At 42.8% G+C, this 27,496-nt stretch overlaps 1 protein-coding gene across 1 annotated transcript; it reads right to left on the bottom strand.

Annotated features, from left to right (window-relative positions):
* Window positions 1-134: 134 nt before the first annotated feature.
* rph3aa (rabphilin 3A homolog (mouse), a) lies at window positions 135-26,805 on the bottom strand. Its single transcript, XM_041960336.1, has 16 exons — window positions 26,689-26,805; window positions 10,128-10,250; window positions 9,892-10,021; window positions 9,428-9,511; window positions 8,012-8,174; window positions 6,234-6,401; window positions 5,898-6,116; window positions 5,619-5,698; window positions 4,948-5,022; window positions 4,165-4,274; window positions 3,955-4,081; window positions 3,202-3,255; window positions 2,030-2,181; window positions 1,657-1,738; window positions 1,444-1,540; window positions 135-348 (listed from the first exon to the last, which is right to left on the bottom strand). The coding sequence occupies exons 2-16, from the start codon at window positions 10,241-10,243 to the stop codon at window positions 215-217; spliced, it is 1,791 nt and encodes a 596-aa protein (XP_041816270.1). The 5' UTR covers window positions 10,244-10,250; window positions 26,689-26,805; the 3' UTR covers window positions 135-214.
* Between the last annotated feature and the right edge of the window lie 691 nt (window positions 26,806-27,496).

Raw genomic sequence — 27,496 nt, 5'->3', positions numbered from 1 at the left:
TATGGTTGGTTTAGTGGTCGCTCCTTTTTATAAAGAGCCCTAAGGTCAACATCCATGTTGGTCACCTGAAAACTGTTGAATGTAGCTCGCACATGTAGCACTTTTGGACAAACTACATAAAAGCAAGAGGGTAATATCAGTCTACCTGTGCACACTGGAAGACAATATTCTACAGGGAGACCAACAGAGAAAGAAAATACATCGAAGAGAAATTTTAATCCTCAAACTGAGCATTGTTGTCATTCAGCAGGACATGCCAGCGCTCAATCTTCTTGTCTTTGTTCTTGAGGCATTCGTACCAGTGCTTCAAACACTCGCCTTTAGCCTGGATGCCTAACTGACATCCTCCTGGAGGCACAGAGGAGAGTAAACATCAGTATAAGACATGGCAGCACATGCTAGCAGCTCTGTGAGGCTGCCCTTAGGCACAGCGGTGTCAGTAATGTTAGCATGCTAACATGCCCACAATGACAATGAATGAAGATACTGATGTTTAGCAGGTAGAGAGTGAACCATGTTCACTATTTTAGCTGAGCATGCTAGCATGCTAACATTTTGCAGCAGAGGCTGATGGGAATGCAATTAGCTAGGCAGGTATTTGGTCATGAACCATCAGTGAAAAGTCAAAGGATTACCATTGTTTTTTTGTGTGAACCAGATTTTATGGTAACACATCGAACAGTTGTTGAGGTATTTTTATCTGGACCAAAGTGGTGGACCCACGAAACAAACACCATTCCTAAAGCCCAGCAGCTAACGGAGCTAGCATGGCTGTAGACTCATTGTACATTATTAGCCATGCTAGTAGCATGAGATTGTATAGGTACAGTGGTCCTTTGAGCTAAATGCGAACATGCTAACATACTTACAGGGACATTAGCATGCTGATGTGAGGCAGGTATAATTAAGATCCTGGTTTACAGTATTGGTATGCTAACATTTGCTAATTTGCACTGAAGACAAAGCTGAGGCTGGTGGGAATGTCATTAGTTTTGTGCGTTTTTACTGATCAGCTTAAGTCTTAGACAAGTTTAAACTATGATGGCACAGGATAAAAAGTTAAGGGATCAGTTATTGAAATCATCCAAACGTGAACCTCATGGTGGCGCTAGAGAAAAAGTCAGAGGATCACCAAAGTCATCAGTATTCATTGTCAGGGAACCACAAAATCTTGTCCCAATGTGAGCAATAGACGTTGAAGTGAAGTGACAAACTTTCACCTGCTGGGGGCACTAGAGAGAGACTTAAGAGACCACCATCAACAGGTTTCAAAATCTGGGCATCACGGATATATGAACCAGATTTTATGGATCCATCCAACAGCTGTTGAGATATTTCAGTCTGAAAGCCATCACGGTCCCTAGAGCTACACCGCTAGCATGGCTAAAAATGACTAATTGTATGGATGAGGACATGTGATCGCTAAACAATATGCACACTTACCAATGAAATCATTGGACTTTCCCATGTCGTAGTCCCACACTGAGATGTCGAGGGTTTTCTTGGCTAGTTCACCGTGTTTTATTTCATAACTGAATTCCTGAAACACAGTTAAATTACACAGTTCATTACAAAATACAGGACTAAAATCTGGATGAACAGTAGACTGTTTAAAGTTCAGGTTGTGCAAACTGAAAGAGTTTTGAGAGAACTGACCTCGTTAAACTCTGGATTGAGCGTCTTCTTTTTTATCTGCGTCTTGTTTTTAGCTTTCTTCCCCATATCTGGCCTCAGAAATCTACGGCAAAAAAGAGCAGGGGGGCATAAAATCATGAACATTAATTTAGCCAGGGCAGCTGTTCCCCCCCGTTTCCAGTGTTTGTGCTAAGCTAAGCTAACCGTCTCCTGACTGTAGCTTCATACATACTGTACAGACATGAGAGTGGTAACAATGTTCTCGTCAAACTCTCGGTCAGAAAGCAAACAACCATATTTCCCAAAATGCCTTTAACCACAATCTGGCAAGCCTTCATCATGGCCGCTCTGCACAGGTGAGGATGAGGAGGATTCAGCTGAATGGAGCACGTACACTTTGACGAATGGGTCCGAGTATCCGTTGGAGTCCATGGCAGCCAGGTGAGCACAGCGGACCACGCCCACGATGAGACGACCCTGCTGACTGTTGTACAGCAGTGATACCAGGATCCGACCCCTCTCCTCTGAATCCTCACCTTCATTCAGCTGCACACACACACACACACACACACACACACACACATACATAATCAATACATACACACATATCCTACAGAGTGTTTCATGTAGCTGATCCTGATGGTGCTTTGCCCTGTGCACATATCCGGAGGGATTGTACAGTGATTTTCATAATATCTACGAATGGAGGATAATGTACGTGCTTAAGTACAAAATTATCTTCATGTATATGATTATAGGATGGGGTTAACTTCATTTATGTTAACATTAAGACCAAAACCAACATAGCAGCTCACTGCAGTCTTTTTCGAACGTTTCTCAAACAGAAGTTAATTGTGCATTTGTTGAGGACTATTTTCAGCTGCGGATGAATACACATTTGGTGTTTTGGTGAGTTGTTCTAGCAGCAGGACAGGTATGTGAGATTAACCCAAATTAACTACACTTTGTGTGTTCCTGGTCTTGAGGGAACATGTCACCCAGTGCAGTTTTAGTTTGGACAACAATGGAGGTCTATGTAGTGATGCACCAGTCTGTCACTTCCTCTCCTCACACTTTATCTCACTCTCTACCTGCTGACATGATCCGATACAGGTGCTCTCGTTTGTCTACCTCACTGTGTGGCGCCACAGAATGAGTTCACACTACGACCGACTAAAAGAAAGTAGCTGATAGCAGAAACAGTGAATATTCTAATGATGTTGATGCAGAAGTTTAATGTGGATCGATCATGTCCAGTTGATACACGATCAGTGCTTCTCACCGCAGAGGGAGATGTATCAGGCTTCATGCTCGTTAGTTGAACACATTCATTGTTGGTTTTGGTCTTTTCATGGGATTTGTTGTCAGCAAGAAAAATGTGGAATATCACCAGATTCATCCTTCAACTTAATTAACATTTACACAAAATATGATCTGCTGCTTCCTTTACTCTTTTTTTTTCATGTGCACAAACTAAGCTGACTTCTTTGAAACACCATGTGTGCAGGAGAAAAGTCATCCTGTACAATATCCAGTGCATGTACGAGATCCACGTGAGGGTCTTACGTCATCCTCGTAGAGCGCCATGCCGCGGGCTGGTCCTCCTACAGCCTTCTTCACCTGCGAGAAGAGAAAATCAGGAATAACCATGATCATCATCATCATCGTCGCTAGCGTTTTTATCATTGCTTTCTGTGCACGTAAAAGCAAAATTGCAAAATTGAACATGCAAGGAATCAACGCAGCTAAGTCAATGAAAAGGCAGCCAGGAGCTGGTTAGCTTAGCTCAGCCCAGGAAGCTTTACAGGTGTTGGCAGGTGGATTTTGTACCTTTGGACAGAACCAGGCTGTGTTCTCCTGCTCTCAGTCTTTATGCTAAGCTAAGGTAACTGTCTGCTGGCTTCATATTTAGCGTACAGACAGAAGAAATGTATTGATCTTATTCACAAACTTTCAGCAAGTAAATTAATCATTGTTTCATAAAAATCTCAAACTCGTTTTTTAAAGGAAGTAATATTAAGAGCTTTTGTTTTTAAATCTCATATCAAGGTCCATTTATTTCAGTCATAGCATATAATCTTATCTGCACATGAAGTACAGAGAAATACAGAAATACAGATGTTCACATTTCCAACTTTTGGAGCACTTTGTTGTCCCTTGAGGTGAGATTATTTTGTCACCAGCAGTTTTCATGGAAAAGAATGAAGCCAACTAAAAGTCCGGGTTTGGTTTTATTTGTCCGGGTTTTAAGACATCAGTCCTGAGACTTAAATGACTTTTAAAGTTAATTTAAAGTCACTGTGTGTTTGTCAGGCTTACCGGGATCACTCGCTCCAAACAAACACTGAAGTTCTTCTTCTGGTCAAACTTGAGTTTCTTCAGGGCGACTCGTGTCTCTCCGATAAATTCATTGTGTCCAAATTTGTCCTCGTCGCTCACTGAGAGCCTGAAGACGGAGGAGCGCAGTGCGTCTGATGAAGCTCTACTCTTATGGAACAGTTTGCAGAAGCTGGCTGATGCCGTACTTACCGGAGAGTTTTGCGAGACATCTCCTCAGCAGTGATGCCGTGGTAGACCAGAGTCTCATTCCACACAGGGTTCAGAGTGGTTTTAAGAGTCTTGGTGCGAAGCTTGTTAGACTGAGGGACAGTAACAGGAGACAAACATGGGAGATGGTATTTCAGAGGTCGGTCGAAACAACTGCTTGGCCTCGAGCAATAAAGTTGCTCTATTTCACTGTGAGTAAGATGTTCACTCTGGAGAATAAGACAATGATGACAAGTCGTAAATCATGCACCGACAGCGTAGGCTCTGATTCGACGCTATGAGCATTAGCTGATGTGGCTACATGTAATTTGAGCGCACCCAAATCCAATAAACACGCTCCTACACCTTCTGCACAAGCTGTGATGTTAGAAGATCAATGAACACAGCATTTTCTCTGCAGTGCGTCAGCCGATGGCTCCACACGGCTCCTAAAGTCTTGCATCATTTGCATGAATTTGACTGTTGGACCAAACGGTCGAGTGTATCGACCGTATGTTAGCTGTTAGCTAGCTAGCACCAACCGTGTGGGAGCGCGTCTGTTTGTGTGTTCAGCTCAGCCTCAGACTGATCCCAGATCCCAACATTCATTTAAAGCTGCACTCACCAACATTTTCTGTGAATAAGAGGTCAGATTACTTGGTTGAGGCCAGAAACAAGGCTAGAAATGAGTGGATGTAGAAGTAAGTTCTGCTAAAAGTGGCCCAAAATTAACAAAACAAACTCATTAAGGCAAACTTCTCGAACTTAGGATGAATGTGATCGTACCTTACTGGCTCCAGGTAACAGGTGCAGCTTTACGTACGGGTCAGCTAGACCGTTTGAGTCCATTGGCTTTAAACCCTGAGACACATGAAGAAAACTGACGGTCAGAATCAGGATCAGATGAAGAGTTTGTCTTCCTCAGGGTGATTGCACACAGTTAATGCTGTTCTCATATATTCCCCATTGATAGGAAATTTTCTGCATGAGCCTTGTCTCGTCTCGTCTTGTCTTGCCTTTCTCATATAATCTTTTGTCTCACCTTGTCTCATGCAGTCTTGGCTTGTCTTGTCTTAACCCTTCTTGTTTAGCCCCTTTCTAGTCCTGTCCTGCCATACCTTGTCTTGTCTAATCTTTTCTTGTATTGTCGTATCCTATTTTGTCTTGGCCTGTTTTGTTTTGTCCCATCTTGTCTTGTCTCGTTTGTCTTGTCTTAAACCTTCTTGTTTAGTCCCATCTTGTCTTGTCTTTCCTTGTATTGTCCAATCTTATTTTGTCTTGTCTTTTTTCGTTTAGTCTTGTCTTGTCTCAGCTTGCTGTGTTCTGTCCCATCTTGTCTCGTCTTTTCTTGTGTTGTCCTATCTTATTTTGCCTTGTCTTTTCATGTCACACATTGTCTTAACCTTTCTTGTTTGGTCCTGTCTCGTCTCGTCTCGTTAGTGTACATGTGTGTTTACCTTAGCTTTGACAATGCAGCAGTGCAGAGCGTGATTCTCCTGCTCGTACAGCAGGCTGAACTCCAGACATCCCAGCGTGGCTGCAAGAAGAACAACACGGGAACACTTCAGACATCTGAGAGACAGAAGGAATCTGAACTTCCTGTTAGAGAAACCAGTTTCCCTCTGAAACTGATACACATTGATTTGTTAGTCTGCTGGGAAATTCTTTCACATCTGTCGGCACACAAGGAGGAATTCCTATTGCCCTATTCCTCTGAGAGGGTCGATCGGGCTTACTGGCATCGTCGGAATCGTAGTCTTTGTCCTCGTCCTGTGTTGGATCCGGTGGGGGTCGTGGGGGAGCGGGGCTGTTGACCGCTGGGTTAACAGGTGGAGTACTTCTGGTTGTGGGAGCAGGTGAGCTGGAGACAAGAGGTTGTTTTTTTTCCTCCACAGCTGGAGGACACCCTGTCCCTTCCCTCTCGGAGCGTTTGTTTTCCACATGCGCCGCAGGAGCTAACGACACAACACAAAGTCAGTAACTAACGACTCAAACATCTTGTTATATGTTGGTCTTTTGAAGGCGGCCCCGCAGCGCTGGGCTTATTCTTAGAAGGATCAGTGCTACTCTACCTGAGGTGGCGGCAGCCTGCTGTGCGTTGGCTCTCGGCGGTTTGGAGGCTAACACTTGTCTCTCAGTCTTCATTACAGCTGCTGGAGAGGACTGACTCTCATTATGGCTGTCAGCTGTTGCTCTTGCTGTCTGCTCCCATTGTTCTGATCCACAGGGCTGCTGCTGCTCTGCACTGAGCTCTGAGCAAACAACAGAAGAACATCACTGCCACCTCAACAGCTACGATCACAACGCTGCCAGCGTCAGAAAACGCTGCTCACACAGGAATACAGACAAAACAACAACCCAGAAACATGCAATCACTCTCACAGAACTCATTCTGCTGCACAGTGACTACTTTTACTTTGCTAATACTTCTGTACTTCTACTGAAGCCAGACTTTGACTTGTGGTGGAGTAATTTTACCTTGAGGTTCTGCTACTTTAAGATCACTTCTGCCACCACTGGTCCAGATTTTGAATAAACAATATTTGCATATTCACACAGGAGAAGGGGCAGATGTGATTTTTCACAAGTATTTTTATATGTCATGAAACATGGCAGGAGGGGATCTTTCAATTATACTCAAATATTCTTTTTCTTTCAGTATAAAGTACAACAGTGCCGGTTCACGCAGTAGATAAGTCGAGGACTTTCCGTGGTGTTACGACTGACAAAGGGTGTTTTTGTGTTGAGTGAAATGTGCATGTGAAAGTGCAGTACTGTGAAAGTGCAGCAATATCTGCCTGGCCGAGGCAGGATTAAACACAGAGCAGGAAGTGGAACGAGACAAAAGCACAGATGATTTCCTCCCTATCGCTGAATGACAGGATGGATGTTGACATTGTGTTCACGGAAAACAAGCGTTTGTATGATTTTCACATTTTAAAACGAAGGATGAAAGTGACATCAGCGCCGACAGCAGCCGGTTTGTTATCAGGAGCCGACAGACGATGGCACTTTGTGCTGTGTGCAACTCGCATGGCGAGCATGACGCTGATTGTGTCGTAATGAAACATGAAAACCATCGTTTGCTGTTTATTTATTTGCTGTATTTTGTCTCTCTGCCAGTACTGTTACAGTACTACAACTTTACTGTGTTCACTTCAACTGAAGCTAACCGATCATCAACCTGATGAAAGCATGCTGTTGAATAATACCCTGTTTATGTAGTTTCATTGTGTACTTTGTAAGAAAAGACTAATCACTGAAGTATTATTGGCTGTTTTGAGTTTACTTAAACAAGTATATTAATATTTAATTAAGAATTTAAAGATATTTTTGTTGGAAGTGAACTTCTTACTCCAACCTATTCAATATAACAGTATGAGAAAAGCCACACTTTTATTAAAACTGATCAAATCATATTTTAATTAATGTGCTTATTGTCAACTACTATGTATTGTTTTGTAATGCACTAAGATTACATTCACTTGTAATTGAAGTAGAACTGCTTACTTCTTTTAAATACCTGAACTAATACTAGAGGGGTAACAGCCTCTAGAAGTTTATTTGTGTTGAAAAGAAAGTAGAATACATTTTAATTCACTTTTGTTTTAAATTTAGCACCAAAATAATAAATAATACTAGTGTACTGTAATATATGTTATGTTTAACTGGGTACTACTATGCACAAATATTCTTGTATTACTGCATATTGATTAAAATCTTAAGGACATCCCATAAACAACTGCAATATTTATCAGTCGTAGAGACAAGCCTGTCAGATATTGATTTTTTATGGTTGTGTGTTTGTGGATCCATTCAAGTCTGAAAGTGAATCTCTTTGGACAAATACCATATCTCTGATGATGGGCTATAGGTTCCTGAGCTCCATCATGGCCTCCTGGACCAGAGCTGTTCTCTGTGCTGGACTGTCGAGGTCTGGACAGAGGGAGGGGGGCAGGCAGACCCTGCTGGTCTCTTCCCTTGAAGAACCAAGCTCCTGAACGCTTCTGTACCTGCAGGAATACATATTTAAAAAAAAAAAAAAAACAATACTATGCTGCTGACTTCATGTGCTGAAGCACACTTGTAAGGTTACACATTGTAACCTGAGATCTATGAGCACATAGGATGGGTGAACACGCCCATCCAGCAGAGGTGGAGGCGTGCTTCTGGCCGTGTGATGACATGTGGACACAAACACGACTGCAAATAAATAAAAATGTTTGTTTCTGCCGCTTATAAGTGGAATAAATCAGTTACTAGTTAATTAGCTACATTAAAAGATGTGAAACGAGCCACTAACCCTTTTTTACCTGCAGTCAGACAGTGTTGACTTGGTTGCTGTTTCTAGTGGCCAAAGCTGGAACTGCAGCCTTTCTACCTGCCTTGTCAGTGGGAGTTCATGTGTTCATGTGTGAATTTGTGTGATTGTTCATCCATCCATCCATTATCTATACACCGCTGAATCCTTTGCAGGGTCATGGGGGGGGCTGGAGCCTATCCAAGCCGTCTCTCGGGCGAAGGCAGGGGACACCCTGGGCAGGTCACCAGCCTACCACAGGGCTACACATATAGACAGACAACCATGCACACCACTCATTCACACCTATGGACAATTTAGAATTTTCAATTAACCTCAGCATGTTTTTGGACTGTGGGAGGAAGCCGGAGAACCCGGTGAAAACCCACGCTGCACAGGGAGAACATGCAAACTCCACAGGCGGGATCGAACCGGGGATCTTCTAGCTGTGAGGCAACGCTGCTAACCGAAGCCAGTGATTATTCATGTTGAAATTAATTATTAATAATTTGACTGGGAAAGAAACCGCTCATGTCTTTATTCCTTTATTATCCGGACACAGTGACTTCTTGGTATTTGCAGAGTAGTTATTCTGTGCATGACTGACAGGAGGGAGCATTTATTTAAAGAGTCTGGGCTCCCTGAGGCAGAGACCTCACCAAACACAAAGCCATCGTAAAAACACCATTGTATAACCCTTTTATTTATCTTTCTATTAGGCAAATACTATTTTTAAAAATTAAATAAGTTTTGCTGAAATAAATCATTACCCATTACTCATTTTGGATATTGACGGAGTATCAATGGAAGGTAATTTTCCAGGTCACTGGACAGCGAAATGCAATTCTGTGTGAGACTAAAAGCTAGAAAACGGTTCATATCAGGAGAAAGGCTCCTGTTCTGGGGGCAGAACATGGATATAATGGCATAATTTGGCCTCCATTCTTCATCCTCCCTTCCTCTCACCTCTTGGTGTTCATTGCAGATTCTGCACAGCCACACAGGACACGTCCTGCTGTTGCTCCAAATCCCACATTTGCTGCACATGTGCTGCAGAGAGACAAATGCATACATGAGACCCACAGAAGCAGAGTCCTACACAGATTGAGTTCTTGATGGCAGGTGCACAGAGCACATATATTTTTACAGTTCGGGGAGCATTGACCTCTCTCCTTACTTATTGAGAGCAACAAGAAACAGAATGTGATGCATAAGACCAGGAAATACACTGTGTATGTCAGAACAAGTTAGCACATGGGCCACTGGGTGCTTATCGCCATAGGAAACCTCTCAGGATCTACGCAGCACTGAAGGAAAACCTGTAAACAGAAATCCTTTCCATGCAGAGGAGTCTTTACATCCTCTGGGAGCAAGTGTAGTGTCTGTTTTCCTTCCCCATTCAAGCAGAAACAATTCAGATATCCACCTACTTTCTTACACTGCACACAGAGGACGGCCGTGACCCCCTGTGCTGCAAAAGATGCCCCACACAGCAGACAGTGCGACTGTCCGTCACCGCACGCTGTCCTCTTGATACTGTCCAGGCGACTGGAGAGACGCCTGAGAACACATGCAAAGAAATGTGAGCACAGACGGAAACTTTCACAGGTTTTCCACCAGCGAGCATCTGATTCTGTGCAACAGAGACAACAGTTTCCCATCTCACTCGATCCTCTCCTGCTCCATCGTCTCGATCATGGCCGCTCGAGCCAGCACGCTGTTGATGATCTCCTTCTCCTCATCCGTGAGCTCCTCCCCCGGGGGGCCACCAGACGTGCTCATCGTCCACCTAATCCCGAACACACAGAGTATAAGTGGCACGCGAAGTGAAAACGCAGCTCAGAGGAAAGGCCAGCAACTCCCAAACGTGCATTGCTAAGTAGAGGTAAGAGAGTAGGTAAAATCTGAGGACGGGAGCACAGCCGGAAACATTTCAGACTCAAAGCAACATGATGACTTCATTTAATGACACATTTCTGAGCTGCAACCAAGTGCTCATTTCTTTTCTTCATGCGTCTCAAACTACCAGCCTGAGGGACCCTTCACCCTGGACTAAACTGCTGAAACTCAAATCAACAGGCAACAAACTTTATTACATTATCTGCATTTCTTAAATTTAGGTTCTGAGTTTAGTCCCTTAGTCCTTCACTGTGACTCCTGTGACCTCTGACCCTTTCACAATAAGGGTGCAGAGAGTAAGAAGTGCAGGCCGATCTTCATCATGGTTTGTTTTAATGTTAATCAGAAAGGGGAGACCGTGTGACTCCTCTGACACCAACCGGCCTCCATCATGCAGCTTTCTTCATATGAAGAAAAAATGGATCTCTGCAGGGTTTTAACCTCAAGGCAATGCTGGATGTATACACAAATAAACTAACCTTGTTACTAATTAACTCAACTTGATGAGTTTCATCTGACATTTAGTCGAGTCATTATAATGTTTTAAAATTGAAGTCATGAAGTTCTGAAAGAGATAACCAATCAGTTTAAGCTTGAAACCTTTACATTTATATAATATCACCCACTTGATAATAAGAGGAAAGCTTCTTTAATAAAACGATAATGAGCCTTTACAGAGCTTTGGTTTGGTATAAAGTGGCTTTCCTGCATTTCCTGACTGGCTTATTTTGTTGGAACAATTTCAATTTCAGAATCCATGTTGTGAATGTTTTTCCCACATTTCGATTTTTCCCCATTTTATTTCAAAGCAATCACTTTTGTTTTTTTTTAGCAAGGCTGCAAAATCAGAGCATAAAAACTGCCTTTTAATTCTACATTTAAAGAAGCGAACTGTGTCCACACGAGCACATTTGCTCAGAGCAGCAGCACTGGGATTTGCTTCTGCTTTATAAACCCAAGCTACAAGTGTTGCTGGTGGTTTGGAAAGCTTCCAAAAACTGCCTTTAAGATTTAAAGTCACTCGACAGAGCGGAGGCCAAACTTCCTGCCAGGGCAAATCAAATGCAGTCACTTCCTAAACTGAGGGCAAGTGTTGCTGCTGTTTTCCTCCAGTGTGTCTGTTTGATAATCTGGAAAATGAGCAGAAACATGTTTTTGCTGTCAGAAACTGTGGCTTCACCTGAAGATACAGATGATCTGTTCTGTCATCAAGGCTTTATTTGGTGAAAATACACCAACATAAAGCTCAAAATATGACACCAGGTGTGTTAAATATTCCACCTCTCACATATTCCACCAGCTAGTAACAGACTCAAATTAACCTTTAAAGGGAAACTTAACACCAAACTTAACGCAGCAGACCACACCCAGCAGTGATGTCACAGTGCACTGACACTCCTGGGAGTGCACTGTGACATCACTGCAGTGTTAAACCATGAAGATCTGCAACAACAAGACTTTCAGCTGCCGTTAAGTTGCTCTTAAAGCAAAACGAACTGCGCACATAAAAATGAACAACAAAAATGAAGGAGAAACATCTGCATGTACACAGTAATGTAGCTTTTATCAGAACATTCAGCACTAAGTAACATGAAATCTCCCGACAACATCAGTCCTGTTTACTGCATTTATGTAACAAAACCCTTGTTGGTACTGTGGCAGGTGGTGCCTCTCTGCCATACTTCCCTCTTTAAAATTCTGCTGTGTGCATCAAGCTTCATTTTATGATGTATTTAGAGACACTGTAAAGAAGTCTGTGTACTATTTTTGGGGAAAAATTAGGTTACGTAAGATTTGATCAAGGTAGTTCTATTTGTTGCATGCATAATTATGAGCCGCAGCCCTTGAGGCTGCAGATGGAACTTGAATAGCTGCTCTGGGATGGTTTTCTTCTGTCCTGCTGAGGCTTCATGCACAGCTTGACCACAACTCAGGAAATGCTACTACTAAACAATTTTGTCTTTTGTAATGAAAGGAACAGCCTATTTGTAATCCTCAGCATTGCACAAATGTGGTTTTCTGTCCTCTTGACTATCTTGCTGATGTGCATTAAATCAGCTTTTAGCAGTCGTCTCATGCAGCATGACTGCAGAGGTCCGAACATCTGCTGGTTGGTCCACAACTTTTGTCAAGACTGAAATTTCAGCAACTATTAGATGATGAAAGTACGGACTGATGAACCATGAAGTGCACATTTTAGGGTTTTGGACAACTGGATGGACTTTCATAAGTCCATGATTTTAGCATGGCTGTAGACTCTTACTGGCCTAATTAAAGGATCTGTACTGCTGGTCTAAAGTGGATGGTGTAAGTGCAGTTTGTGCATAATGTGGGTGCAAAGTAAGGCCCAAGGTGCAGGTGTGGTATTTAGGCTCTTAATTAATCATGTGTGCTTTGGAACTAAGCAGGCATGGGAGGACTTTACTGACTGAATAATGTGGCAGTTAAAGTGCAGGATGATACAGCACCGTTGACTTTAGAGGTTTTTGTTGGTCAGTGGCACAATTGCACCTGACCACCTCATTGTAAGATCAATGGGCGCACGGGTGGGCACGAGTGCATTTGCTGCTTACACAACGTGATCGCTGAGCATGAAAATGACAACATGAGCTACACTGGGCAGCCACTGGGTGTAGGACTGGACCAGGAGCCACGAATGTGGCTTCATGCTGCTCATTTTTATACATTGAACGTTTGCTGTTGTTTTACAGGTTACATCTTATTTTTATGTAAAATCTTGTGTTGGAAGATCTCAATAAAGTGATTGAAGAAATGAAAAACAACATGACAAAATGAAATGTGCAAATTGGTATTAACTCATGTGAATTAAATTGTACAGAATAAAATCAGTGACTGAGTCAGTGTCCCAAAATAAAACTGTGCAAGCTGTTCATGCATTATTCTGTTTGTAGGACGGCTACAGAGATTTCATTGTCCATTCAACTGTCAGTGTGCCACGGCTGCACAGGCACTCATTTTAAAAGGTCTGTGGGGAGCTAATTGGATTAGCCATAATTTATTTCAGCTCTGCCACACCTAGCGCTGCACCTCTGGCCGTGAAACTCCCAAACATCTGCCGGTCATGTTAAGTGAGCACTCGTGCAGCTGCTTTAAAACAGGGTGGTAATTGAGGCTGACTGCTGACTATAGAGAATGAACTGTTAGCTGTAATGTGTTATTGAAGTCTGGTCTGCAATGTGCATGCCTGAAGACACTTTGACTGCAGAGAAGCACACTCATTATCTCTCGACAAGAACATTGTTAAGAGGAGCGCACAACCTCAACCTCTCGCCTCTGGTCCAGGCAGGCTGCTGAAACTGACTGATCCTGCAGACTGTTCGACGACAATCAGGGTAAATACTGCACATATTAAATGATATATGCACATTTTCCCTCCAAAATCAAAGGTTTTGCAGGTGGCCCTAAAATGATCAGTGGGATCAGTCGCCTACCTGATCTGTTAATGTCAGCATTTCACTCTTCATTTGCTTGTAGAGTCTGAGTAATCTACAGCAGAGGTACTAGCTGTAATAAGACTGTGTCCAAGCTTTAAACATCACAAGAGACGGGGCAGTCGCTGCTGAGTAAGAATATTTTAATGCCTCACTTAGTAAACAGCTCAGTGTCCTTCATCTTCCTCATCCGGTGCTTCCCCCCGTTCTGTTCCCTGAAAAATGTCCCCAACGCATGTAAATGTCAGGGGTCGCTATCACTGTGGACAACGTGACAACCTGACATATTGATGCCAGTGAGTGTGTGTGTGTGTGTGTGTGTATGTGCCTTGAAGGGCTCAAAGTGAGAGAGAAAGGTGGGGTCAGTAAGAAAGGAAATGTTCACAAATGGCAGACACTTTCAGCCTGTGAGTCACTCCCCAACGGATTACACTCACACACACACAGACACACACACTCACACACGCACACACATGTGCGCACACACACACATGCACACACCCACTCACACACACTCACACACACGCGCGCGCGCACACACACACTGTCATTATGCATCAAATCACTGCAGTTACAGCCTGGACCATGTGAAAATAACAAATTGGTGTAATATGAAAAATAACAATTTGCTTGCATAAAAGTAACAATACCACAGTATAAAAACTCTATTATAAGAAAAAGTCCTGCATTAAAAGTATAAGCACATAAGTATTTGCAACAGACTGTGACTACACTTCATTGCTTTCTTGCCGAGACTTGGATGAGAAGATTGATACCACACTCACATCTTTACTGTAAATATGGAGGTACAGCAGCTGGTTAGCTTAGCTTAGCATAAAGACTGTAAACAAGGGAAACAACTAGCCTAGCTCTGTTCAAAGGTAACAAAATCCACCTACGAGTACCTCTACAGATCCCTGCCTTTTCTTAATCTGTCTCATAGGGGAATGTGTGGTACTGTTTCTTGGCCAGATGCAGTAGCTTCCTGGCAGGCTAGCTGTTTCCCCCTGTTTCCAGTCTTTGTGCTAAGCTAAGCTAACTGGCTGATGGTTGGAGCCTAATATTCAACATACAGACGTGAGAGTGGTATCAGTCTTCTCATTCAATTCTCAGCAAGAAAGCTAACAAGTGTATTTCCAGAAATGGAAAGTTGAAATAATTTTTGAAGGTACTGACAGTGAAAGTACTCAGTATGCAGAATGTCTCCTGTCAGCGTTTCATATCATATTAATGTTCTACATGGTTGAGGTGAAGTACAATAATCTAGTGGTACATTTACTGAAGTATTGTACTTGTACAATTTTGAGGTACTTGTACTTCACTGATGTATTTCCATTCTGCATTATCTTAATCTTCTACCACTACATTAATGTGACAGCTACAGTTACCAGTTTTACAAACCAAATCATTTTAAATATGACATATTGAACACAACAGTGTGCAAAGGAGTTAAATCAGCTCCACGTCGACATACATATTTCTGATAATTTCTTATATAATTATATATATATATATATATATATATATATATATACAACAAATTAAATACAGTAAATACAGTCACAAAAATAGGACTGTCATCACTATAAAAGGCTGCAGTTCATAGATCATATTAGCTGTGAATTATTGTCGGGGTCAGTTGTTTGTCTCAGTTACAGTCACATGAGCACACACACACTCACACACACACTCACACACACACGCAGCATGAATGGACTATTGACCGCAGTCGCTGCCTTACAGTAGATCAATGTGCAGTGGAGCTCTGCAGCAGGACATGACACTAACACACAATCTGATTCTCAATGTCATCCACTGAAGAGGACAGAAAGTGCTGACACGTATCAGTATTGGTCCTCTTTTCACCCCATGACCACTCAGTGCGTCTCGTGTGCAGCATGTTAAAGCACCTTGTATGCAGCAGAGTTGGTCTCATTACTGAGGGCTGATGGACCGGACGCATTATGGACAGCAATTACAGACAGCAATTACAGACAGTCTCCATCGATTCTGCTCAAGCATCTTGTTATTCTTATTATTTTCTTTAAGGTTTTTTTTTTGTGTGGGTGACAATAAAAAGGATCAGGAGATTACATGAGAACTGCAGGCATCAGCTGCACTAATTTAGGCTTTTTATTGGACCAATGTGGTGAAAAGAGAGCTGAGCTCAGCGAGGCGAGAGTGGAGGAATGAGACTGAAACAGCAGAGGAAAGTCATCTCAGCTCCAGCCTCATCAGCTCTGAGCTCAGCACAGTGATTTGGACGGTGTCAACAGATTGCTCGTTTGTACTGAAAGGGACCAGTAGAATTGGATGAGACACCTATTGATGATGCTTTCAGGGCACGGGGGCCGACAGCCCTGCCACCAGATCAAACCATCGATAGCTATAATTCTGCAAAGCCACAGGTTAATTTCAGTGTTTTAAAACCTCTCACTGCATGACAAGCACAGTGCATTGCTGTGAAACTGTTTGCTAAAATTACTCTTTAACTGTCAGTAACTGTTGTGGCTGCTGATCATCAAAGCAAAGATCTGTTCCTGCCGGTCGGCCAAAACAATCCACCAATCAGTCAAAGTAAGGAAATTGAACACGTCCTGTTCTAGACATATTCAATGAAACACACACTGATAAACCTGATTGAATAAACCTGCCTGCTTTAACTACAAATTACAGCCAGGGTGTCTTTGCATCACGGTCCGTCACTGCTGCTGTAAACATACTTCTGTGGACTTCGCCGTGGATGTGTTGCAGTGTGGTTACTCTGAAGTGGTTTTAAGCTTGAGCTTCCTGTCAGACCCAGTATGACAGCGTTTCCTTTGGTGTTGACCTTAAGCCTACATGACATAAGTACTCTGATACAGCTGGGCAGCATGTACTGTCCTGACCACGCTCATGATGTGGGGGATGATGTGGTTTCCTGCAAGCACCGCTTGAGAAGGCCACACAAAGGACACATGTCATCATGTGAAGCCGGGTGTGATTTACACCTGTTTTATAGCTTGAGGTGACTGTTGGGCGGAACGACCTCCAGGGAGTAGGGATGCTTACATGAATGCATGTGTGTGTGTGTCCATCTGAGATTATAGGTCATAATTTTTGAGGTGAACTGGGTGTTAACCACTCTGCGACGATGGGAGCACTAAAAGAGCAATTTTCATCTACACGCTCGCAGTTGTTTTCATCTACATCACAGAGGAATTCAGACTGTCGTAAATTTACTGCTGCCATTGAGAATCAATGCAGTGAATGAATTTCACCTGAGATAAACAGTCTAATCTTTAATATCTGAACGTGCACATGCAAGGATGTGCATGCACATGATTTCGTGGTACCCAGAGGATGAATCCTCATGACTTTGATGATCCCCTGACTTTTCCTCTAGCGCCACCAGCTGGTCAAAATTGAGCATTTTACGGAAATGTCTCAATCTCTCAACATCTATCAGATGGATTGAAATGAATTTTGGACACATGCTCATGTTCTCATCAGGAGGAGCTGCAATACCTTCAGTTATCTCCTGACTTCGTATCAAGCGACATCATCAGCTACAAAATGTCAATTAATCCGAAACTTAATGAACAAAAGTCCTGCACAACTAATAACATTCCCCGTGACGCTTTGTGTGAGCATGCTAACATGCTTAACTAACCGGTCAACACTGTAAATATACCTGTTAAACATTAGTATGTTCGCATTATCATTGTGCGCATGTTAGCATGATAATATTAGCATTTAGCTCAAAGCACCTCTGTGCTTAAGAACAGCCTCCCAGAGCTGCTAGCATGACTGTAGACTCTTCTTCTACTCCATCAAACACAACATTTCTTCTTCTCTTGCATCAGATTAGAATCATTTGAAGTGCTGTTCTTTAATGTTTGCTCTTTCATCTTCATCATCGCTCTTCGTCTGTCTCTCTACCTGCATCTCTGTTTGCCTGTTCATCTAGACGGTCTGCTCCTCAGCTGCTGCAGAGTGCAGTGAAGTAGGTCTTCTGCAATTAAGACCTTCACCAACCTGGCATTAATATTAGCACAAACTATCATGCAAAAAAGGGGCACACACATCGCACACACACACACGCACGCACACAAACACACACATGCACACAGACTGTGTGTGCAGAGAGACGACCTGTCACACAAGGTCAGCAGCCCAGAGAAAACCATTGCAAATTGACGTGAAGTAAAAGGAAACCAAGGCATTTTAGCTCCATGAGACTGTGTGGGCTGACTAAGAGCTGCAGGGCCTCACACACACACACACACACACACACACACACACACACACACACACACACACACACACACACAGTTCTACACGTCAGCACACAAACAAACACACATTTTGTCAGAGTGTGTGTAAGCGCTGCAGGGAGGAAAACTCTGACAGATTGCGTCATCCTCCTCCTCCTCCTGTGTTTCCTGTGACGCCGACAGGCCTCCCCCACTTCAGCCTGGCTTTACTTTTTTTCATGCTTCATATTCATGTTTTAGGGACACAAGAAAAATGTGCTTACTCTTAATAAATACATATTAGACACGACAGTAAATAGGTTATCTAACTATTCTAGAGTAATAATTCAAAAGGGAAATGTCTTGTTCATCTCAGGTTAAAATAAATTCAGGTTTATCACAATATGTTTTCATAGTTTTGGGCATAATTTCGATCAGATAAATTGTGATCTTTGTGATCTAGAAACACGGTGCCATCACTGCAAGGACGCCTGACAAGGAAAGAACAAGGAGCAGTCAGATCATCAAACAAGGTGTAAACAGTTAGCTTGTCTAAACTTCGTTAATTGGAGACAAAAATCCAAATAAAGCTCATCCAAAATATAGGAAATGTCCCCTTGTATACTTTGACAGGTGTTTACAACACACAAAACATATTTACTGTTTGCCTTCGTTTCCCCCTTCAATTAAGAATAAGTCAACACTGAACAGGTGATATGTGAACACCTGTGTTTTTGTGTGTGGAGGAAAAAAAATGAGCTTTTGGAAAACAATGAGGTAAACCTGCACAGATCACAGGCTGTGTGGACGCTGATTTGGTGAGTATAGTATTCTATAGTATAGTATAGTAGTAGTAGTAGTAGCAGTATAGTATTCTGAGCTGGAATAACTGGTCACCTGATCACATTTGTGAGCCATAATCAAATTCTTATTTTTGTTGTTTAGTTGTCTGACAGGATCAATATATAACAGAGCAAGACAGGACAGAACTGACCTCATTGATTTGTCAGTTTTCCTGCTGCTGAGATGTTTCAGTGTGAATGTAGATCTGTCAGAAAATGACCTGAAACATGCCGTTTTCAATGCAAAAGATAATTTCTAATACAGCTGCATGTGGCTAATCTGGGGGCTTGTGTAAAGCTGGGCAGAAACTGTGCATTCTTTGTAATTTTGTAAATTGCTGATGAAAACTACATGTTTTCATCGGCTTTTCTGCACAACCAGAACCTGCAAATTTCAGTTTTGATGCTTAAACTAGTTGGAGAAGTTTTATCTGTACAGTATCTTATTGTTTGATCACTTGACCTGACTTAAATTCCCACATCTCAGTGTTATCATTGACAGGAATGATGGCCAGTACTACAGGAGCCCCAGTTATCTGTCAAAAGTGCTGAGACAGAATAGGTGGGACACAACAAATGTTGCTGGAGGGTGTTGGATCAGGGCTCGGACCTTAAATGAAGTTAGTCATCTCAGGGAACCAGGTTCCACTACAAGAGCAACATCCCAGTTATTTACGGTACACAGAACATTCCCCACGGAGTCCAAACACTCCCGTCTGAATTAGACTGGAACATTTCAGCACTCCTCCAAACACACACACCCCCTCACCAACACACTCACCCATCCCTCGCTCCTCTCCTCACACGGTCCCCACAGCTGTCAACCCACCATCATCCATTCATCATCATCCATCCATCCATTCATGCACTGTGCTGGTGCACCCCCCCCATACAGCTCTACACTCCTCCACTGAGGTTTGTCAGACCAGCGAGGAAGCAGCTTACAGAGCTTAGTTCTGTAAAGACGCATCACCGCCTACTTTATCCCCCGTCTGATGACTCTCTGGGGATCGTTAACCCTCGCATAAACACACACATACGAGCACATAAGACCCCCGTCTGATGACCCATGGGTAAAGCCCACCAAAGATGTAAGAATAATCCGGTGTTCAATCCCATCATGGGAGGCTGAAAGCTTTGACGTCACAGCATTTTCTGTGTTGTGGAGGAGGCGGCAGGACAACAGCACATACGAGAGTGAAAGACTCTCAGAACACATCAGGGAGGGGTGAATGCAGTAAAACAGTGCTGTCACTCATGGGGGAGCGTTTGGGTAGCAGAGAGGCTCCTGGGACGGCAGCATCAGCTGGCCGGCCCAAGCTTTGGTCCACATTGAAGTATCTCAACAGCTATTCGATGGATTACCATGAAATTTCTTCCAGACATTCATATTCTGCTCAGATCAAACTTAATTTGTGCTTTATGGCCAAAAATTTCCAAAATTACCTTGTGTTAAGCACTAATTAGCAAATATGAGCATGCTAACATGCTAAAAGAAGATGAGAAACATGGCTAGCAGTATTTCTGACCCTCTCCCCAACAGAATAACCTAAAATAACTTTGGTGATCCCTGACATTTCAGTTAAATGTGCCCTGCAAAGGAACTGCAAATTTATTTTCATCAACCTACTTTGTATTTAGCGCTTATTAGTGAGTATGCTAAGATATGAAATACTATCATCATCGCTCTTCTTCTGTTTGAGCGATAATAGTATCCTGCTAAACATCTGCATGTTAGCATTGGAAGCTTGTTAGCGTGGAAACATTAGCATTTAGCTCATTATACCGCTGTGCCTAAGTGCAGCCTCACAGATTTGCTTGCACGGCTGTAGACTCTAGTTGTTCAAATCAGCAATAAAAACTGCAGGGATCCGTCGGGATTTGGGCCCCCCTGGTTCTCTGGGGGTTAAGGCATCGACCATGAACCGCTGAGGACCTTTGTTGCATGTAATCCTCCATCTCACATTTCCTGTCATCTCCCTACTGCCGGCTATGACAAAGACACAAACTGCTAAAAGCAAGAAATTGTCATATGCAAAATTTCTTCAAACCAAAAGTAGACCATTCTGAAAGGACGGATAAATGTAATGGCGGTTATAATTAGCAGCTTGTGGTGATTTGCATGAGGACGGGAGTGCTGTGCATGGCGAGTTAAATACGAGAAAAAACAGCCATATGGTGAGTGGAAATCACAGATTCTGTGTGCGTGTGTGAACACACCAGAGGCCAAGCTGAAGCCACTAAACTGAGCAAAACAAAACGCAAACCTGAGGCTAGCTGTCTGTCTCTGTCTCCCTTTCTGTCTGCTGGATCTGTGTGTGTGTGTGTGAGGAGGCTGCGTGTGGGGGTTCGTACATCGTCTGACTGTACGATGAGGAAATCAAATGAGAGAGTGAACACTGAGGTGGAATAATGAGGAGAACGAGGCCGACACCATGTCCCATGAGAGGAGTCATCGGACCAGTCAACATTCAGCCTTGCATCCAAACAGAGTCCGTGAACATCATCGCTGTCCGCGTCATTGCCACTGATTGACAGTTCACTGCTCCCAGAAACAAGACACACCTCACCCTCTTTCACAACCTACGTGATGTCATCGGTAAAGAGGGACTGATTTCCAGGAGCAGGACCGTAAACGAACAATGGCGTCCAAAGTGGCGTGTATGATAGCAACAACAACTGTGACCTCTCCTCTGCTTTGCAGTTCTCCCTCAAAGCACCGACATCATTCCTCTTTTGGGCCGCCGTGTTTACATGTGAGACTCTGCGCTGCTATTGGTCAATCTCAACGGACAGGCCGTGGCATTGTTGTGATGTGTCCCAGATGTGGTGTTTGTTGTCGTCCACTATGACAAACTACGCAGGGTAAAAGGATCAATTGTGCTCGGGCTCGGACCATTATCTGGCAGTGGTGAAAGTTTGTTCCACCTCATGCAGAACGGGACAGATTCAATGTCTCTGCTGGTGGGATGACCACTATGGGATGGGATGGGATGGGTGGGATGACCGTTATGACTATTATGTTACAAGACACTCCCTTATCTCCCCAAAACTCTGGTGGAAGAGAAAAATGAAACTCTGGGGTCTTTGAAGAAAGCATCTTTTTCATGTGTTTGTCTGGGAGACATCACGTGACGCAAGAATCCACCTTGCCAGACTTCCAGTTAGGTGGTCCGTGGTCGAACCACAGTCGTTCAGATCAATCAATCTATCAATCAATCATCCTACGAGGTGGTCGCGGTTTAGGTGCGATGACCACGAGAGAAGCTCCTGTTTGTTTTGCGGCTCTTAAAGAGGTCAGCGTAGATGCTGCTGTCTTCATTGAAAGAGGAGCAAAGAGCAGCACTGAAGGCTTTTCTTCACAGTCTTACATCATATGGTTCATTGATCTGATTGGTTGAAGTGAGCCCGCAGACGCTTCATCCAATCACAGGCCAAGTATTTTTTTCTCCGTGTTCTTTTTCCAAACGACTTCCCAGATGGTTCCATGTAACAAACCATCTGGCGCATCAGGTTAGATTTTATGCAAACGTGAAACCTTTTGGACGGAATAATCTCACCATTTAGATCCATTTAGCATCCGCTCTGGGCTCATCATATCACACGATCAAAGCCTGCAGCATGTTAAGCTCGACGTTTAAGCCAATATGGAGGAGAAATCCTTAAAGTGCTCAGGGGGGGGGGGGACAGCTAGACAAAACTCCTGATGAAGATCATTTGATATGATGGAAAGCTCCAGAACAATGAACTCAACTGTCAACTGTCAAGTAAACCTTTAAGCTCATTCGAACTTTTCCTCAAATAATCAAAACTGTACTGGTGCCACTTTCGCTCTCAGCCCTAATTTTAAAAATGAATCAAGAAGGGGCCCCTTGTCTGGTCTGACATCATTACATCAGGGCCCTTACACCATTATTGTCTGTGCTTTCTAATGGGTTCAATTGGGGCATCTATGGGGGCCATGTGAGGACATTTGTCTGTAAATAAGGACCCAAATGAAACTGTGGATGGTTGATCCACATATTGCTGCTGGTGGCTCGTGTCAGACATGTTTGCCCTGAGGCCCCTGCAGAACACTGTATGTGGGTCATGTGGGAGAAACCCACACATAGCAGCATATTAAAGTGCCATAAAGCTGCATTTACACGCACACGTAAATACACATCTGCCCCCCCCCCCACCACAACCATCACCACCGTCCTTCCCGGCTGTGAAGCGTGCCGGTGATACACAGCTAATCAAAGACTTTTGGCCACAGTGGATTTGTGTGACAGATCTGCTCTTCCTTGCTGAGAGAATTCCTGATCGCTGAAAACGCGAACGCCTCAGCTGCAGATCCGAGGAGGATGAAAGTCAATTACCGTCCATTTCAACCATTCACATTGCTAAACGCTCCAGTGAATGAGCTCATGCGGAACAGCCCTCACTGGAAGGGATGGAAAAGTGGGAAAATCCACGAATTTCAATTGATTGCTTTGTGAATTAGGTCAGATTGGACTTGACCCCAACCCTGATACTGTTTCATGAACAAAGAGGCAATTACATCCACTTAAAGTGGGACAATCTATCAATATCATAAAGCCACTGTGTTTTATGACATTAAATAATAGCTACTCCCCTACAATTAAAAGTCCTGCAGTCCTAGCCCTACTTAAGTCAAAGCGAGGTGAAAAACTGTCGTCTGAAAATTAACCAGCAACTAAAGCAGTCAGAAAAAGTACAATATTCACCTCTGAGATGTAGCAGAGTGGAGGTATAAAGTTCCATAAAAAGGAACAAGCGTAATACAAAGTACAAGCACTTTAGTAAATGTATGCAGCTACATTTCACAGCTGGCTTTAGTTAATGTTTGTTGCATGATTCATTCCTCCAATAAGTTAAAGTGGAAGCATTGATTGCTAATGCTAATGCTAATGCCAATCATTTCAAGATTCAAGAGGTTGCCTTTGTTGTCATTGAGCATGGATGTGTCAACAAAATTTGCATTGCAACCCCTGTGTTAGAAACAAGATAATGAGAAAGATAATAAACTTAAATAAATATTATAGGATAGAAATGAGTAAAAACAAACAAAAACGTAAACACGCGAGCTAAGAGCCGCTGCGTCTGCACGCCAATGCCTGAATTCCACTGAACGGCAATATTCTCCAAAACATTTAAGGATCTGCACACGGCAGCTACAGTGCGGGTACGTTAAGGTACTGACTCCACCATGGCTAAGTCCTGTTTTGCAAATTGATCCTAGCATCAATAGGATGGATGTCAAATATTTTACTATGTTAGATCACGTTCTTCTTCATGCATTCATTACTGGCTTCTCTGCTGCTGTGTTGTGTACACAGGAAGTGAACAGCTGATTAGATCAGAGAGTTCACACATCAGACATTTTTGTTATTCACAAATAACTTTCAACAGAATTTAAATAATAAAATGTTTTCCTGTTTGTATCAATATTAGTGATTGTGGCCCTGGTATCAGTTGGTGTCAGATTTTGATTATGGTTAGAGTTCGGTTATGAACACACTTGGTAAAGGTCATGGTTATGGATAAAAAGTCAAACGTTATTTGCACGTCTGTCTCTTTTTGTAATCTGGGCGAATCTACCGTTTAACAGAATGGATGTTTTGCTACTGAAAGCAGCACTCAAGACAATTAAGTCTTCGATGCAAACACGTCAAAAAGCACGAGAAAGAAAAGGCCCCGCAGTAGGAAATATTTCCCCTGAGTTCAGCAGGCCGGGGGTGTTGAATCGGCGTGAACCGTTTCTGTTCGAGCACATTAGCCACATCAGTCAGCACCTGAGCGCTCAGCAGGCTGTATAATCCACCAGCAGCCACCTCACACACACTGCAGTCGATACAGCCGATCGGGGGGTCAAAAGGGGCATTCGGCCAGGATTACAGGAGCATGGGAAAGAAGAGGGGGCTCAATAAACTCAACTGTGGCTGGGGATGATAGACAAAATAAAAAAGTCAGTCTTACAGTATTGCAAATCGATTTTCGCGCACACGCTGAGGAAATGCATGCTTCCTTTCATCCTCTTCTCTCCTCATCCCTTCCTTCTCAGCTTTGACATCACTGCTGCCACTACATGTTAGGCAGTGAGTCGCCTGCTCCTCCACCCTCTGCAGCCGGCAGCGAGCCGCCCGCTCCTCCACCCTCTGCAGCTGACCAGCGAATACAGGCGGAGACAGAACGCCTCCTCATCTCCTTTTACTGTCCACTTTGACAATGAGTCCAAATTGCAACTCAGAGAAATAAGTTGAAATTTTTAAGTTATTGCTGAGATTTAGATGAGAAGATTAACACCACCCTCACATATGTCTGAAGGTACAGCCAAGAGATGGTTAGCAATAAAGTCTGAAAGCAGAGAAACAGCTAGCCTTGCTAGCAGCAGCTTTAAACTCACTCTTTCATCAATACAAAAGCCAAAGCGTAAAAAGGACAAGTTAATATAAGTTTATTTGCTTTTTTGTCGAGAGTTAGCTAAAGAGATCAATACTACTTTTATGTCTGTCAAACCAGATTCAACACATTAATTAGAGAGTTTTAGAGGTGCTGGTCGGGGGATTTATTTTTAACCTTTGGATAGAACCTGGTTCGCTGTTTCCCTCTTCTTTAGCTGTAGCTTCATAATTAGCGTACTGATGTGAGAGTGGAATAAATGTTCTCAGCTAACTCTCAGCAATAAAGTGAATTAGCATGTTTCTATAATGATTGTTTCCTTCACAAACCACGACTCAGCAGTGTCTGATGTAAACAGTCTGATGTGTTTCTCATTCATTAGCATACATTAAAGTTAACAAGTGCTCAAATGTGGAGGATACTTACCTCCACTCTGCTTCGCGTTTTCGACTTAAAAATAGAGTCTGAGTCATGTGTCTGCATGATTTTATCTTATTCTTTTTGCTGGCTTATAAATATGGAATAGGTATGGAATAATTAGCTGAAACGAAGAGTTCTTCATCAAAAATGTTTGCATATGTCATGTTTTTGTATTGACAAACAAATATTATGCTACTGTGGATATTTGCACTTATTAGCTATGGCACAACAAAATGTGACTGGACAAAATAAATTCTGACCACGTATAAAAACGTCTATAATCTATAAGTAACAGACATATAAAACATGTGGTCTGAATGTACAGATAATTTGTTCAGTTGTGCGTGACATATTTTACCACTTACTGTGTGAGGAAATGAGAGAAATATAATAAATCAAATAAAGACCAAATATCAGATATAACATCATCAGTGTCAGTCATGTTCCACTTCATGAAAAGGTTCTATTGTGTTTTTTAGATCACTATATGGCAAATCTTTCTGAAGTAAATTGACAATATGTTCATGGTATGTAACTCAAATGGCATCTGTGAATATGTGTTTGGTGGAAATTAACTTCAAAATGTATCTGAACACGACATAAATCACCATTAGTCTTCCTTCTTGGCAGTCAAAAATCATGTCAAAGTCATTTTTACATTAAAAAATTTAACAGTTTTTTATTATCTAGAGAAAGAAAAGGTCTTATACTGTAATACTATAAAGTCAGAAATGTTCCTTGATATAAAGCTGTTTTTTCATTCTATTTGTTGATTATTGTATTTATTTTAATGCATCTAAACAACTGATTCATTCATATGTGCAGGATGTAAGCTGCTGTGACCCGACGTGAGATAAAAAAGTTCAGACTAAAAGCCATTCAAGGACATTTTTCACCATCAGTTGAAACTCTTAAATCAAACGTGATCACATGAAACAGAAGTGTGTGTGTGTGTGTGTGTCGCGTTGTCTTACCTGAGCTTTTCAAACAGACGTGTCCTGTTGTTCTTTTTGTCCTGTCGGGATGACGGCAGCCTCAGTGTGACAGAGATTGTGAAGCCAGCAGCTCCGTCTCAGCATCCAGCATCCTCTCCTCCTCTTCCTCACTGCCAGCCTCCTCAACACACACAGTGTAGTAAAAGCCTTGCTCCGCCTCCCTCCCTCCATCTCTCCCTCCCTCTCTCGCTCTTTCTCAGTTTAACTAAATCCGTCGACTCTCATCTCATCAGCAGAAGACAAAATGGTGAAGTCGGCTGTTACTGGCAAATAGAACTAAAAGAGAAAAGAAAGCAGTTAATGCAGCTTAAATATCGCTGACTGTGCTGCCCAGTACAACCAGTTTACGCTGCTTTATACTAAATTGCAGAGGGAAATATTACACATTCCAGACCAGATTTTATGTTAAAACATGTTTGATAAGCTTATAAAAAAACAATGAAGTCGCACAAATTAAACCAATGCTTCCCAGCCATTCTGGCTTGAGACCCCTGGAACAACACCAGCGTCTGGTTGGGTCACCTCGTCTCATTTCTGATGTCTTAGAGTGAAACTCAAATGAAAAGCATGTGGAAAAGGTTGCATGATAAATGTCCTCAAGTGATGTCACTCGAGTCGGTCGAAGACTGTACGTTTGAAAATGAGGAAAATGCGTTGGTGTGAAGTCAGAAAGACGTGAGCTTCTGTAGCTGCTCCTCGTCGCTGCTGGAGGCTCCAGGCTGCTGTTGGCAGAACAGCTGATTCTCTCACAGCAGACATTTTACTGCATAATGAGTACTTTTACTTC

Source organism: Chelmon rostratus, chromosome 19 (assembly GCF_017976325.1).
Source record: "Chelmon rostratus isolate fCheRos1 chromosome 19, fCheRos1.pri, whole genome shotgun sequence".
NCBI classification, from domain to species: Eukaryota; Metazoa; Chordata; class Actinopteri; order Chaetodontiformes; family Chaetodontidae; genus Chelmon; species Chelmon rostratus.
This window is presented reverse-complemented; position numbering and strand designations above follow the sequence as displayed.